Genomic DNA, 15,653 nt, shown 5'->3' on the forward strand with positions numbered 1-15,653 from the left:
ATTTCTTCCAAAATAATCACAAAGGAAATATTCAGCCGCACTAAACTTGATATCAAAAAGAATAGAGTTCCAATCTGGCCTCAGATACATAGTAGTTGGGTTGCTTTGAGCAAGTAATTTAATTGTAAAATGAGGATGACTTCTATGTGGCACAGTGCATAAGGTGTTGGGATGGAGTCAAGAAAATTCATCTTCCCAAGGTCAGATCCAGTATCTGATACTATTTATGTGACCCTGCACAACAACCCTGTTTACTTCAGTTTTCTTATCTGCAAAATTATCTGAAAAAGGGAAGGGAAAACCACTTTAACATCTTTAAAAAAATTTAAAAAGGAACAGGAAATTAGAACATAATAAGAACTTAGCAGAAGGAAAAAATAATCAATAGTGATATGAAAAAATTCTCTAAATCACTAATAAGTAAATTTTCTAAATTACTATTAAGTAAAGGGATGAAACTTAAACAACTCTAAGGTAATGCCTCACATCCCATCAAACTGAATTTGATGTTAAAAGCAAAATGACAATAGATGAAAGGGCTGTGGTAAAAGAGGCACACTATACTTTTGGGGACCTGCAAACTACCCTAATCATACTAAAAAGCAATCTGGAACAGTCCAGAACTGTGCACAATAAATGCTGCATGCCTTTTTTTTTGTTTTGTTTAGTTTTGTTTTGTTTTTGCAAGAAAGGATATCTTTTTTCCCAGTAAATTTATTCATTTTTAATATACATTACTTTATGAATCATATTAGGAGAGAAAAATCAGAGCAAACAAAAAAAACCATGGGAGAGATTGAAAAAAAAAACCCAGAAAAAAAATGAACATAGCATGTGTTGATTTACATTCAGTCTCCTTGGTTCTTTTTCTAGATACAGATGACATTTTCTGTACAAAGTTTATTGAAATGGCATTGGATCTGTGAACCACTGAGAAAAATCAAGTTTTTCATAGCGGATCATCCCTTGTTCTTGTAGTTATTGTGTATAATGTATTCCTGTTCCTGCTTATTTTGTTCAGCACCAGTTCATGTAAATCTTTCCAGGCCTTTCTAAAATTAGCTTGTTCATCATATTTTATAGAACAATAATATACCATTATCTTCATATACCTCAACTTGTTTAGCTATTCTCCAATTGATGGGCATCTATCCTTTTCCAATGCTTTGCTACCTCAAAAAAAGAGTTGCTACATACACTTTTACACATGTGGGTCCTTTTCCCTCCTTGAAAATTTGCTTGGGATACAGACCCAGGAATGGCACTGCTGGGTCAAAAGGTATGCACAGTTTTATAGACTTTGAACATAGTTCCAAATTTCTCTCCAGAATGGTTGGATCATTTCTCAACTCCACCAGCAATGATTAGTGTCCCAGTTTTCTCACATTCCTTCCAATATTTATCATTATCTTTTCCTGTCAAAGTAGCCAACAAGTGAGGTGATATCTCAGAGTTCTTTTAATTTACATTTCTCTAACCAATAGTCAGAGCATTTTTTCATATGACTATAGATAGCTTTAATTTTGTCATCTGAAAATTATGTCATATTCTTTAACTATCATTTGGTTATGACTTGTATTCCTATAAATTTGTCACATTTTTAAATATATTTTGGAAATGAGATCTTTATCAGAAACGTCGGCTGTAAAGATTTTTTCCCAGTTTTGTACTTCCCTTTTAATCTTGTTTTTGTTGGTTTTGTTTGTGCAAAAACATTTTAATTTAATGTAGAGATTTAATTGTAATTTTTAAATAAAAATTTTAAAAATTTAAATTCAAAATTAAATTAATTTTTTAAATTAAAGTTGTCCATTTTTCCTTTGATACTATTATCTAATTCTTCTTTGATCAGAAATTCCTCATTTTATGGAGATCTAGCAGGTAAATTTTCACTTGCTCTCCTAATTTGTTTATGCTATCATCCTTTATGGCCAAATCATCTACATATCCTTTCACTCTGCAACACCACTAGTAAGTCTATATCCTAAAGAGCTCAAAGAAAAAAGATCCATCCACGTGTACACAAATATTTATGGCACCTCTCTTTGTTGTGGCAGAGTTGGAAACTGAGGAGATGACCATCAATCGAGGAATGACTAGAAAAGTTATAGTTTATGAATGTGATGGAATATTATTGTGCCATAAGAAATAATGAAGAGGATGGTTTCAGAAAACCCTGGGATGATTCATGGGAACTGATGCAAAGAAGAGAGTAGAAGCAAGAGAACTATCTGCACAGTAACAGCAACATGAATAAAGATGATCAACTGTGAAAGACGTAGTAAATATAATCAGTGCAGTGCAATGCAATCAAAAAATGTCATCCAACTTCTGAGAGAAAGCTGATATTCAGATACAGATTGAAGCATATTTTTTCTTCTTCCTTTCTTTTTTCTGTTCCACCCCAATCCCAGAACAAGTCTAACTTGTTTTTTTTATTTTGATATGACTTCATATTTGTAATGAGTTTCGTATTTCTTGCCTTCTCAATAAGTGGAGGAGTGAATGGGCAGAGGGACAGAACTTAGAAGTGAAAATAAAATTGAATTTTAAAAAAGGAGAAAAATGGGGATGGCCAATACCTGTGCAGTGGAGAGAAGTTCCCAGATCAGATCCTCCTTGCCATTCACACTTCGGGCCACAACAGCATGAGCAGCAATCCTGGCCAGGTGACAATCCTTGTACTGATCGAGAGGCCTTCTTGTGTTATCAGGGCACAGTAGCTCATAATTTTCCTTGTCAGCCTCGGTGAGAAGGTTGTCTGCAAGAAAAAGCAAAAATTCCAAATAAGACTAGAAAGACCATTCTTAAAGAGAATAAGCATTTATTAAGCTTCTATTGTGTGTAAAACACTTCGACAGGCATTAAATGAGATATATATTTTGAATAAAACTAAAAGATTAAAAAAAATCTCTGACTAAAATCTATAGTGGAATCAGAATTCTAGGCCAAAATGATGCTAAGCTGACTACTTTTTGTGCTTCTAGAATCTTGGCAATACTCTGTCTTGAATTCAGGAATATGAATCTTCTTGACTCTAGACTCAGCACTTTATCTACTGAACCACTGAGAGCAAATTTTAAATACTACCCCCTGAAGCCAATGTATTATGTACCTTAATGTAATTAATTATCCATTAATATTTTACTTTTTTAAAAAGAATATCTTAACATTATTCTTCTCCATCCATCTCTACCTTTCCACCTCTCGTGGCTGTTGATCCTTAATGATTCCACCTTTTGTGTCCTATATTTTTGTCTACCATGTAAGGTCCTCACTCTGAGGGACATTACAATTTAACAAGGCACCAAGGTGGGTAACTTCAATCTATGAGTATTAGGTGGTGGGAGGGGAAGTCGATGAAAAGATTAATAAATTGCTTTGTGCAGGGAACTCCAGCAGATGGTAAATGGTATAACACCACTGTGAACTAACTTTTAAAATTTTCTTCAGAAGAGCATTGTAAGAAACACGAGGGCAGGAGATAGAAAAAATAGACGGAGGTTAAATAAAGCTGTGTCCAATGCTTGAGATAGTGGGGAATTGGGCCTCTCTACCCTAGTACTTACCTAACACAGTTGTGTGCTTGACAAAACTCACTTCTCCAACACCATCCTTCAGACATCTAGGGAAAAGGAGAATCACAAGAATGGGCACAGTCCAGCATCAATAGCTTATCCCATGCTTTCCAATAGCCATCACAGACAGAAGCATATGCAGGATTTCCAAAGCAAAAGAATCCAGAGAGTATCTACTTCACCAAGGGCTTGTAAGGCAACAAAGGTAGGAAGTCCTAGAGCTAAGATTCAGACCTAAGTGCCCATCTCAGTCTCCACCAACTTCTCTAACTTGAATGATCCAATTCATCCCTTCTCTAATAATCAGGGACCCTTGGCTAGATTGCTAGATACTAAAGAGCTTTCTTAGCCAGGCCCTTTGTCTTTCTTCGGTTTAGGCTCAGACTAGGTGCAAGAAACTGAAAGAACTGTCACTGATAATATTAATACTAATAACAGTGCCTCTGCATATAATGCTATATGTTCTGCAAAGTATATATAGTACTATATACTATATAATACTATTATACTATAATACTATAGTAACCTCATTTGAACAAAAGTAGAAGTGGCTATGGAAGGAAGGGGACAAAGAACAGGCTCCCTGCTGTCCTGTCCCATTACTGGAAGACCAGGGTCAGGATGGTTGAAGTTAAGATGTGACTATTTATGGGACCCAAGAAAACCATAGAGATTGGGGGATTGTTCATAGACTTATAGATGCTTGACATTTCACCGGAGTTATGGGGAGGGTTCAACTTACTGGAATGCTCCTGAGTAGCCAAAATAAGGTTCTCTGTCCGAGCAGGCACACTTATCACTGCCTTTTCCGGCACACAAAGAACACAATTTAGGATTCCTTTGCAATGCACAGGGAACGCAGCTGCCTGAGAAGAACCTGGCCACAGCTAGAGAGAGAGAGAGAAAGAAACAGCACACGTGAGCAGTGTAAAGGGTATGTGGGAGGACACACAGAAACAATGTCCGTCTCCAGATATAAACTTTCTAGGCTTGCCTTCTTTCCAGAAGACATATCAATAGCAATCTGCAGGAACATAGAGATATGAAGTGATTGCTTTTCATTTTGGATGAATGAGTTCACAATGTCAACACTCTACTTCTAAATTCAATTTCAGTTATATCTTACTCTTTGTGACCCCTTTTTGGGTTTTCTTAGCAAAGCTACTAGAATAGTTTGCCGTTTCCTTCTCCAGCTTATTCTACAGATGAGGAAACTGAGGCAAACAAGTTAGTTAAGTCACTGAAACACCTAGCTACCCCACTAATTTCCCATTTTCATTCCTAACATACAATCCTGGGCCCATTCTTCAGGTGTCAATTCTGAGCCAATACCCTACGATAAATACACATCTACCCTCTAATTCCTGGAAAAGTCTCAAAGCCTAGAAAAAAATAAGTTAATTCTAGGAACTACTTTTTCAATGAGTGTCTGTGAATTGGCTTTTTAAATACATATATATGTATATATATATATATATATATATATATATATATATATATATATATATATATATATATATATACACACACACACACACACACACACGTGTGTGTGTGTGTGTGTGTGTGTGTTTTTAACTTGTGATCCTTTGTGATCCTATATATTTTATTTTTTAGGTTTTACCAGACTGCTGAGGAGTTTCATTACACCAAAAAAGGATAAGACTCTTGAATTAGAAGAAGCTTCTGGAGAACATTCAAATGGTAGGGTGCTTTGCATACAAGAGGCAGCACATTGCTATCCTAGTCTGGGTATTTAAGGGTACAGACTTCAGGCAAGAAATTGGTAATAAATGAAAATCATAGGTTCAGATGATATTCTTTTTAGAGAGCACAATTTTCTTTTTTTGTTGTAGGAAACTGGGGTTGTGACTTAATATAATAATAATAATACAGCTAATCACCACTACATTCAGAATCCTCACTGTACTTGCCAGCTTACCATCCTCGATGGGTTCTGGTGGTCCTTCCCACTGCAACAGGCCAAGAGCATAAAGTGTCCCCACAGGGATGATCCACCCAGCTGACCTGCCCAGGCCAGTGTGACAGGACTTCTTGCCTTTGAGGTCCTTGAATTGGAAATCAGTTCCCTTCTTCACAACAGCCACAGCAAAGTACTGAGACAGAGGGTCTATACAACATAAAATAAACAGGAAGATTCTCAGCTAGGAGTCAAAGACAAGAAGATGGCATTCCCTGATGATCTCTTGAGGGGTGGGGAAATCCCAAAAAATATCTGATCCTGGACTTGGACTGATCAGGTAAAGGAAGAATTTAAAAATGCCTATAAAACATATACCCACACCCACATTTTTGTATACATACATATATACACACTATGTATACTTACATATATATAAAACACAAAGTACTGAAGAGCAAAATGAACAGAACAAAGAGAACATTGTATAAAGTAATAGCAATATTGTTTAAAGAACAACTTCAAGAAAATAAGTTATTTTGACTATTATAAATACCCAAATTAACTATAAAGGACATATGAAGATACTACCTTCATAAAAAAATCTGATAATTAGAAATAAGTGTAGAATTATATATATATATATATATATATATATATATATATATATATATATATATATATATATACATACAGACTTATTTGTGTGTAATGGTGGCTATCTTGGGAAGCAGTACAGGAGGGAAGAAAAAAAAGAAATCTACATGATGGCTTTGTTGTATATTTAAAAAGGAATAGCAAGTTATGCATAAATAAATTTGCAGTTTCAAATACAATCATCTTTTTTCCTATACTGTGTTATGGAAATGCATATTTTATTCCCTGAATTAAGAATGAAATTTTTAAAAAAGAAAACTCTTCTTCGTCAGGAAAACTCTTCTTTGATAGGAGAAAATAATCAAGCTCCCTTTTCAAATCATTAAATTTTTTTTTTATTTTTTTTTATTTTATATATATATATATATATATATATATTTTATAATATTATCCCTTGTATTCATTTTTCCAAATTACCCCCCCTCCCTCTATTCCCTCCCCCCGACGACAGGCAATACCATACATCAAATCATTAAATTTTGAGAATTTTTCCAGTGGTCCTATTCAGGCAAATGAGTAGCTAAAAAAAAGTCCCTAGTTTACATTTCCCAACTCTGCAGTCTCTTCTCAGGCAACTTCCCAGTTAAAATCCTCCTATTGTTCTGGTGACCTGAATGATGTCCCTTTTTTTTCCCCCTCTCTGCTCCTTACAACATGGATTTGAATTCTCCAGTGCCAGAACCACATAGAGAAAATAAGTTGAGGGGGCAGAAAGGGAGAAGGAGGAACTATTTTTATAAGGCCATTTTCTGTAACTAGAGAATTTCTGTAAGTTTTATTCCACAGCAGTAACCATATTCTCTCATTCTCATTTTGAGAACAACACTAACTTCACTTTCTGGATCATCAGAGTTTGATTCTTCAGCAACTCAAGGGTTGTCCAAAACTCCTGTTCTGACTTGGGAGTCAATATATGCAAATCAAGAACTCACTTGCTTCTGTACCATAGTCTTCAGCAACAATGGGTTTCAGATTGTAGGGTAACAGACCTGCTTCATAGATAAAACCACCATCGATAGTCACAGCATCAGCCTCATCATCCTGAAAGAGATGAGTGAAAACAGCACTGAAGCCCCTTAGCTCTCAGTAAGGAACAGTAGGAACGCATGTAATGGGTAGGTTTGGAAGTCTGAGGACTAGAAAAACCTTAACAGAACTACATTGTCTTTTACCCTGCCTTAAGATAACTGAGAGGATTCAGTGAATCCTGGGTCTTGAGTCACAAAGACCTGATTTTAAATCTAGCTTTAGACACTTACTAACAGTATGACCCTGAACAAATCATTTATCTCTGCTGCCTCAGTTTACTCAACTGTAAAATAGAGATACTAACAGCACCTATTCTCAGGGTGGTTAAGAGGATCTGGTGAAGTCTTTATAAAAAGTATTTAGCACAGTAGGGATTTCACAAATCCATAGGTCCTTCCTGTTTTCCTTGGAACATAATAGAAGCTAAATATGCCAAAAGTTCTCTCTCTCATAAAGTGGGGAAAAAATCCCCCTCATTAACCTTTCCTGCCTGTAATTTCCCTGCCTTCCATTCAAACAGCATTTATGAAGCCCTTCCTGATAAAAAAAATGGCTAAGGAAATATTAATTTTTTTGGTCTCTGCTCTTAAGAAATCTACAAAGATAGTTGGATATGGAATCGAAAGCCAAAATTTGAATTCAAATCCTGGCACTTCTATTTACTGTAGGGACCTCTCTGAGCCTGTTTCCTCACCTATAACATGAGGGGACTGGATTAAGTAACCTTTAAGGTTCCTTCTTGCCCTAAATTTATAAGCTATGAGAATTGATAATGCTAAGTACGTAGGAGTGGGGCAGACATCCTTCTTTTCATTTGTACATCCATTGAATTATTAATTATTTACCTATCGTACCCTCCAAACCCAAAGGGTCCAGGTTCAAATCCTAACTTGCTTTAAATTACCTGGACAACCTCAGACAATCTTGCTTAATCTCTCTAGGGTTTCCTTATCTGCAAAAGAAAGGGGGAGGGGGGAAGGGAAGGAGAGCTAAACTGAGTGGCATCAAAGGTCCCTTTCAGATCCAAATCTATGATTCCATCATCTTTTACCATTTGTACTTGAATGCTTTCTTCACCTAAATTCTCCTCCATCCCTACAAGATAGTCTAGAGGAATTATTGTGGCCAAAAATAAATAATAGTTCACCTGGCAGCTGAGTTCCAGATAAGGAGCATGGCTGCACTGATCTGGAATACCTCATCTGGCAGGTGCCCAATCACTAGACCCTCCCTTAGCTGATGTCTCTCCAATTTGTCAGGCCTTGCCAAAGCTTGCCCTTTGCTGGCTATTTGCAGATAGCCTTAAAGAAGTCAGGCTTCATTCCATGCCATTACAAGGTAGCAACAGAGCTGGCAAAAATTTTTTTTTTAAATAACTGAGTTGCCATTACATTAAATCATTTCTGGATTTTTTTTTTCTTTTTTTTGCTGAGGCAATTGGGGTTAAGTGATTTGCCCAGGGGTCACATAGTTAGGAAGTATTGAGTGACAGAAGCCAGATTTGAAATCAGCTCCTCTTGATTTCAGGGCCAGCACTCTATGTATTCACTGTGCCATCTCACTGCCCTTTCCCTCTATGTTCCAAGCAGCTGCTTTGTCAGCATAATTCTGTCTCCCCCCTAACCCTCCCCCAAGCCCCTTTTTGAGGAAAGCCCTTTTTCCAGAATTACTGAGAACTAAGAGCTTCTTTGCAGTAGCTAGGTGGCACTACAGTGCACAGAGTGTTAAGCCTAGAATTAGGAAGAATCATCTTCCCAAGTTCAAATCCGCCCTCAGCTCCCAAGCAAGTCAGTTAACTCTGTAGCCTCAGTTTCCTCATGTGTACATTCATCTGGAGAAGGAAATGGCAAATCACTCCAGGATCTCTGCCAAGGAAACCGCAATGGGGTCATAAAGAACCAGACAAGACTGAAACAACTGAACAATAACAAGAATTTCTTAGAGACCCTCATGGAAAGGAAACAAAGTAAGAGTATTGGTGGAGAGCAGAGACAGCATTCTTCCATTCTCTTTCAGGCAGACAGTCACACACCCTCCACCACTAACAAGGGCTTGTGACCTCCTGAGATGGCCTTGACACAATCCATGTGGGAGGTTTTCATGATGCAGGCCAGACTGGGACTGTTGGTGGTCTTTAAGGCTTCCTTAAATTCATGACATTTCTTCAGCTCATTTTGTGATATGGCACACCATCTTACTTGTCGATCTGTAGAAGCCAGGCACAGCCCTAAAGGAGAAAAGCCAGAGGGGAATGAGTTCATGGCCACACTAACTTCTCTCAACCAGGAACAGAGAAGGTGTCCTCTATCCCAGGTCCTGCATCTTCCAGAAAGGAGCTCAGAGAACAAGATCTCCAGTGCTTGCTTGAAAGAGAGGAGACTGTGCCCACCAAATAGTTGAACAAAGCTAGTAACTGGACCTGGATTAATTATCAGCTCATCCAAGCCACAAAATTTAATTTGTGAGATGCCTCACCTTTACTTCCAAAGCTAGGGAAGGACTCAAGGGATAGGAAAAAGTTTTTACTCCCTCCTCTCTCCCCATTATTTTCCTCCTCATCAGTGGTTCTTTTTTTGAAGGCGGGATAATGGAAGGGAGTTGTTTTGTTAGTGTTGCTGTTATTTTTTTCCATGAAATCTTTCAATAGGAAGCATAAAATAAAATATAGAGGATTTCAAAGGAAACCAACTATATTAAATACAGTTAAAAAAAAGTATCTGCAAACCCCAAGTTAAGAACCTTTAACTTAGGGGAAATTAGGTGGAACAATGAACAGATCCTGAAGTTAGGAGGGCCTGAGTTCAAATCCAGCTCCTGACATTTACTAACACTAGACAATTCACTTAATCTTGATTGTTTAAAAAAAAATTCTTACTTACAGAAAGGCTCAAATCAGCTTTTTCAATGTGTTAAGTTAATCTTTCAAGATCCATGGTTCCCGGACTTTAGTCCTTACTTCACTCCCTCCTAAAATGGAAAGGAATGTTATTAAATTAGGATCCAGGCTTTTTCTCTGCTGTTTCTTCATTGAGGTCCAGCTCCTGTGGAAGGTTAGCCTCTGAAGACATGACTGATTGAGATGAACCCTAATCCAGAGAATGTGGATGACTCAAACTATGATCCACAGTTTGAGCCCATAGTGCCTCTTCCTGAGCAGGAGATCAAGACTCTTGAAGAAGATGAAGAGCTTTTTATGATTTGGGCCACGTAGTTCTGATTTGCATCTGAGAATGATCTTTCCAAATGGAAAGAGCTAGGAGCAGGTAACACAAATCTACTGAAACACAAGGAGAAGGGGATGATTTGCCTCCTCCTGAGAAGGGACAAAATTTTGAATATCTGTGCAAATCACCATTTGACACCATTGCTGGAGCTGAAGGCCAATGCAGGCAGTGCTCAAAGGGCCTGGGTCTGAAACACACATGTTGACTTTGTTGATTAAAATCCCAAGCCTAAATGTGATCCAGTTCCTAAATGCAGCAAATGCCCTGAAGCTTAAGTCAAAATATGAAAATAAGGAATATACAGAAGGAAGAATAGGTAACAAGAGCAGGCATAGTAGCATCAAAAATGGGGCGAGGAAGTTCTCAGAACTGTCCATGAATAAGGTGAAAGAGGAGAAGGAAAAGAAACAATTTAGACAAAAGCTGGAGGTGCCCAAGGAGGAAACCTAGCACCATAATGTATTAAACTTGTAGGCCTCACTTTCTTTCTTTTAATTTAATTTTTTTTCTTTCTTTCTTTTTTATTAACAAGGGACATTATTTTAAAAACTGAATTCCAGCCTCCAGGTTGTTTTCTAAGTTTTTACTCTGCTGAAGGTGTCTTCAGCAAACCCATTCCCATAACTTTATTTTCCATGTGGAAACACTTAGTAATAATATATCCAAAAGAGTAAATAAAACTTTGGAAAGCTAGAAAAAGGGCATTCATCAAGTATTCAATTAAATAGGAATTTATTTAACATAAATAGATAACAGATAGATAATAATCTATGTGAAATGGCACAAATGAAACAGTCCCTGCACTCCTTTGGAGCTTAGATTCTAATAGTGGGATTAAACATTCATTGTAAGTCAGACTAGCATAAGAAAAAGTAAGGATGAAGAAAGCATTAACAAGTAGGGATGGAGAGAAAGGAAAGGGAGCTTTCATCAAGAAGGTGGTACCCAAATTAAACCTTGAATTAGACAAGGATTCTGAGAGGTGGAAATATATTCCAGCTAGAGGGAATGCTTGTGAAAATTCACTGAGGTGAAGATGGAGTATAGATGTAACTTTGGCTTCAAGTGTAGAACAGTAGTATACAAGTCTCCTTCTTGGCAGAATGATGATAATGGTACATGCCTGTGCCAGGGAACGTTGGTGTAAGAGCTTGAGAGAAGAGAAATGTGCTTCCTAATTCCATAGAAAATACATGTACTGACAAACTCTATGAGGAGAAATTCAGAGGTAAAGAGAATAAAGCCTGGAAAGAAGCCATGTAGGTGAAAAGCAGGGCTTCAGTATATCCTCAATTTCCAGTTTGGTTTACACTAAAAAGTTTAAAGAATTTTCCTTTGGGTGAGATCAGAGTCTTTTGTATGAATGGAGATAACTTCTTCCCAGTAGGAGAAATTGTTAACTTTAATTGTTAATTGGCATATTTTAATCCATGTAGCTTCTATTATTTCTGCTTAGTATTTACTTGGATAAATGGATTTACTCACTATTCACTAACTATTATAGTCTTTTTCATGATTAACATTGGTCAAGAAGGTCTTCAAATTCAAGCTTGAGGTATCCCTTTGAAAGGATAGTGTGGCAGTGAAATTCAACACAAGTGTTTGCTTCTATTCTCCCCACCTCATTCTTGCCTCAAGAGAGCTCACAATCAATTTGTATTTGCAATTGTTGTTGTTCAGTCATGCCCTGCTCTTTATGACCTCATTTAAAGTTTTCTTGGCAGAAATATTAGAGTAAATGTCCTGTTCTTCTCCAGTTCATTTTACAGATGAAGAAATTGAGACAATAAGGGTGAAGTGACTTGCTAATTCTTACAACTAGTAAATATCTGAGGTCAGATTTGAACTTAGGAAGATGAGGTTTTTGATTCCAGGCCCAGCACTCTATTCACTGTGCATCACTACCACAGAAAGTTCCGTGGGACAATGCACTGAATATTGAACTTGGAGTCAGATGAACCACTGAATATGTAGACCTTTCTTAAGGTCAGATATTCCCAAATTTCTAAGTAGATAAAGGCAAGTACTAGACAATGGAGACAATATACAATAGGTAGACTTTATATAGAGTTTTAAAGTTTACAAAGCACTTTATATGTATTGTCAATTCATTTGATCCTTACTTATGATGAAGTGCCAGCACTATCCCCATTTCATAGATGGAGAAATTTCAGTAGAGAGGTTAATATTTTCCCAGAATCACACTGCTTGCAAGCGTCTAAGGCAACACTCAGTCCCCTGAGTGGGAAATTTTACCCATAGCATCTGCATCTATGCTGTCATAATCAGTTAAGTCTCCACAGCTTCATTGTGGCTTGGATGTCTTTTTTGCTTTGGGACATCATAGGCGGCTTGTTTGTCTCTGGGGTATCCCTATATAGTCCTGGTCCTGGAAAGAACCTCCAACTCCCACCAAATGTTTTTCCAAGTCTATTTATACCAATCCTTAGCCCCGCTTTGGTCACATGGCTTTTTGAAAATTGGAGTCAGTGTTCCCCAATGAATGTTTACACATATTTCCCAAGTGTCCTGGGAAATTTAATCATCTTTTGATTTTGGATATTTTTATCATAGAAATACTTTACAGGTGAGGGGGTAGCGAGAGACTTGGAGAGTTATTGGGTTAATAAGCAGCAGAGTTAAGATTCCAACTGGGATGGTGTGACTTCAAGTTCAGGGCTCCTTTATGGGTACAAAGTATATACCAAGTCTGCTGGTAGGGATACTCTTTCTCCTGTGTGGTTCTAGAAGCACAAAGATAAAGTCTGTTGTTGTTGGGTTGTTCCACCTCCCCCCCCCTTTTTTTTTCTACACTCCATTCGAACCATCTGATTGTATAATATTACTTTATAAAGGAAAGGTTACACTTGCTTAGATTACAGCTTATTTTAGAATCATATAATACTAACTTTGAAAGGAACTTTTCAGATCATTCAGTCCAGCCTTCTCATTTGACAGATGAGAAAGTTAAAGGCCAAAAACATAAAGTGGCATTCAAAGCCACCCAACCCCAAATGCCAAAAACAAAAATTTCCTTTTCCTTCCCTTCCCCTTTCCCTACCTCCTTTCCCTTCTTCCTTCCTTTCTCTTCCTCTTTTCCTCTCCCTTCCGTTGTGCTATCCTCTTCTAACTAGGAGAACAAACTAAAAGGCCGCTAAGTGCCACAGCTAAGTTGGAGCTCTGGGCTTGAAGTCAGGAAGTTCAAATCCAGCTTCAGATACTTACTAGCTGTGTGATACTGAGCAAGTAACTTAATGTCTGTTTACTTTGGTCTTCTCAACTGTAAAATGTAAAAAAAATTTTAAAAATTACAGCATTATCCTCCCAAGGTTGTGAGGATCAAATGAAATAATATTTGTAAAGCTCTTAACACAGCGCTTGACACAGAGTAACCATCATATAAATGCTTATTCCCTCTCTTCCCTTCTCTTGCACTGTGATTGTCTCATATCAACAGTTCTGCAGCAGGGTAGGAATGGGCAGGAACGTATAGATGTGTAGGTTACTCTCAGACTCATCAGAGTCCGTAGTTAAGGCAAATCACCAAGAATTTTTATTTGCTGTTGATCAGTTCTGTCCAACTTTTCATGACCTCATGTAGAGTTTCTTAGCGAGGATACTGGGCTGGTTTGCCATGTCCTTCTTCAGCTCATTTTACAGAGGAGGAAACTGAGGCAAACAGGGTTAAGTGACTTGTCCCGCTGGTTAAGGTCTATAGTTAGATTTGAACTGAGGAAGATGAGTCTTTTGAATCCAGGCCTAGCACTCTATATACTGCACCACCTAACAAGCAGCTATTAACTGCTAGGTTAAATATTGGAGACACCTCTCCCCCCTCCAAAAAATAAAGCATTAAGATCTGTAGGAGTTCACATTCTAATGAGAAGTCATACACAATTGAAATGACTAAAAAATATTATGAAAAATTCAACTTAGAAGCTCCTCAAATTGGTCAGGGAAATCCCCAATGAACTATCTACATCAGTTTCCCCACCCTCATGCTTGTTCTTTCATTTAGTTGAATTTTAGATGAGATTCTCCAGGAAAGGTTTTGGGGAAGCCTTACTTACTTCATTCAGCAGCTCCTTCCCAATGTATATCTTAGAATGAATTACTACTGCCAATGGCTACTCACATCTGCATTATGGTAATTATTACTTTCATTTTCTGAAAGTGATGTCTTCTGATTGTCTCCAAGTTATGGGGAAATGTCCTGCTTAGGCCTTATACCCTGCACTAGCACGATTTGTTAGGATTTTAAGTTTTCAGAAGTTCTTTCCTCATCAGCTCATCAAGGAGGGGCAGGTTGTTCCAGTGTTTTAGTATGTTAGTTTTGGAATATGAAGAGCTGAGCTGAACTTCAGCTCTGCCATTGTTATCTGTGTGACCTTGAATAAATCACTTAAATGCCTCTGGGCCTTCCTTTATAAATCAAGGGCATTGGACTACATGATCTTATCTCTAAATCTCTATTTCAATTTTTATTATTCTCATTTTTCAGAGGAAGCAAATGGGGCTCAGTAAGGTTGTAAGTGATCTGCTCATGTTCATAGTGATCATGGCAAAACTGAGGCTTAAACCTGGAGGAGACTCTTTAGCCAAATGTTCTTTTTCACTAAACCACACAACTGGGAAGGAAAGGACTACAACAAGTAGAAATGGCAACAGGAGATTAGAGACTTTAACAAAGGATAACCAGCAACAGAAAAGAAGTTACTATTGAGGGGGCAGCCTATTTGAATAGGGGATCTTCCCAGACTTCTTGGAGCAAGATAGAGTAGAGAGTGAGGTGGGCAAGCCTGAACCTCATGATGAAGACATTTAATTGCACTCGACTTGTGATGGGGAAGGGAAGAGGACTGAGGATGGGAAGAGTAAGCCAGTTCTTCACACGGAAATCTCTTAGAAGAAAGATCCAAGGGGACAGAGCTTAAGGAGGAAAGCAGCCCAGGGCACCTTGTTTTCAGTAATTAAGCCTAGTGAACTTCAACAAGGAATTTGCTGTACATAATTTATGGTTCTTTTGTTTCTCCTGTCAATTAGGGGATTTCTGTCTATAATATGGGATTGTTTACTTTATTCTTTCTGTCTCTCTGTCTCTGTCTCTATCTCCACCTCTGTCTCTGTATCTTTGTCTTTCTCGTCTCTTTCGGTCTCCATCTCTATCTCTGACTATCTCTCTCTCTGTTTCTGTCTCTATCTCTGTCTCTCTTTGTCTCCTTCTCAATCACTGTCTCTCTCATA

At 37.7% G+C, this 15,653-nt stretch overlaps 1 protein-coding gene and 1 pseudogene across 1 annotated transcript in view; one reads left to right on the top strand and one right to left on the bottom strand.

The window, feature by feature from the left end:
• Positions 1–9,446, bottom strand: part of LOC141562092 (serotransferrin-like) — an 80,315-nt gene extending 70,869 nt beyond the window's left edge. The window contains exons 1-6 of the mRNA XM_074302105.1: positions 9,218–9,446; positions 7,089–7,238; positions 5,521–5,709; positions 4,321–4,465; positions 3,570–3,625; positions 2,583–2,761 (exon numbers count right to left, since the gene is read on the bottom strand). Coding sequence (XP_074158206.1) covers positions 2,583–2,761; positions 3,570–3,625; positions 4,321–4,465; positions 5,521–5,709; positions 7,089–7,238; positions 9,218–9,446 — 948 coding nt within the window. The remainder of the gene's footprint in view (positions 1–2,582; positions 2,762–3,569; positions 3,626–4,320; positions 4,466–5,520; positions 5,710–7,088; positions 7,239–9,217) is intronic.
• Positions 9,447–10,145: 699 nt separating this feature from the next.
• Positions 10,146–10,859, top strand: LOC141564758 (ran-specific GTPase-activating protein pseudogene; annotated as a pseudogene).
• Positions 10,860–15,653: the final 4,794 nt, after the last annotated feature.

Source organism: Sminthopsis crassicaudata, chromosome 3, assembly GCF_048593235.1.
Source record: "Sminthopsis crassicaudata isolate SCR6 chromosome 3, ASM4859323v1, whole genome shotgun sequence".
NCBI lineage: Eukaryota > Metazoa > Chordata > Mammalia > Dasyuromorphia > Dasyuridae > Sminthopsis > Sminthopsis crassicaudata.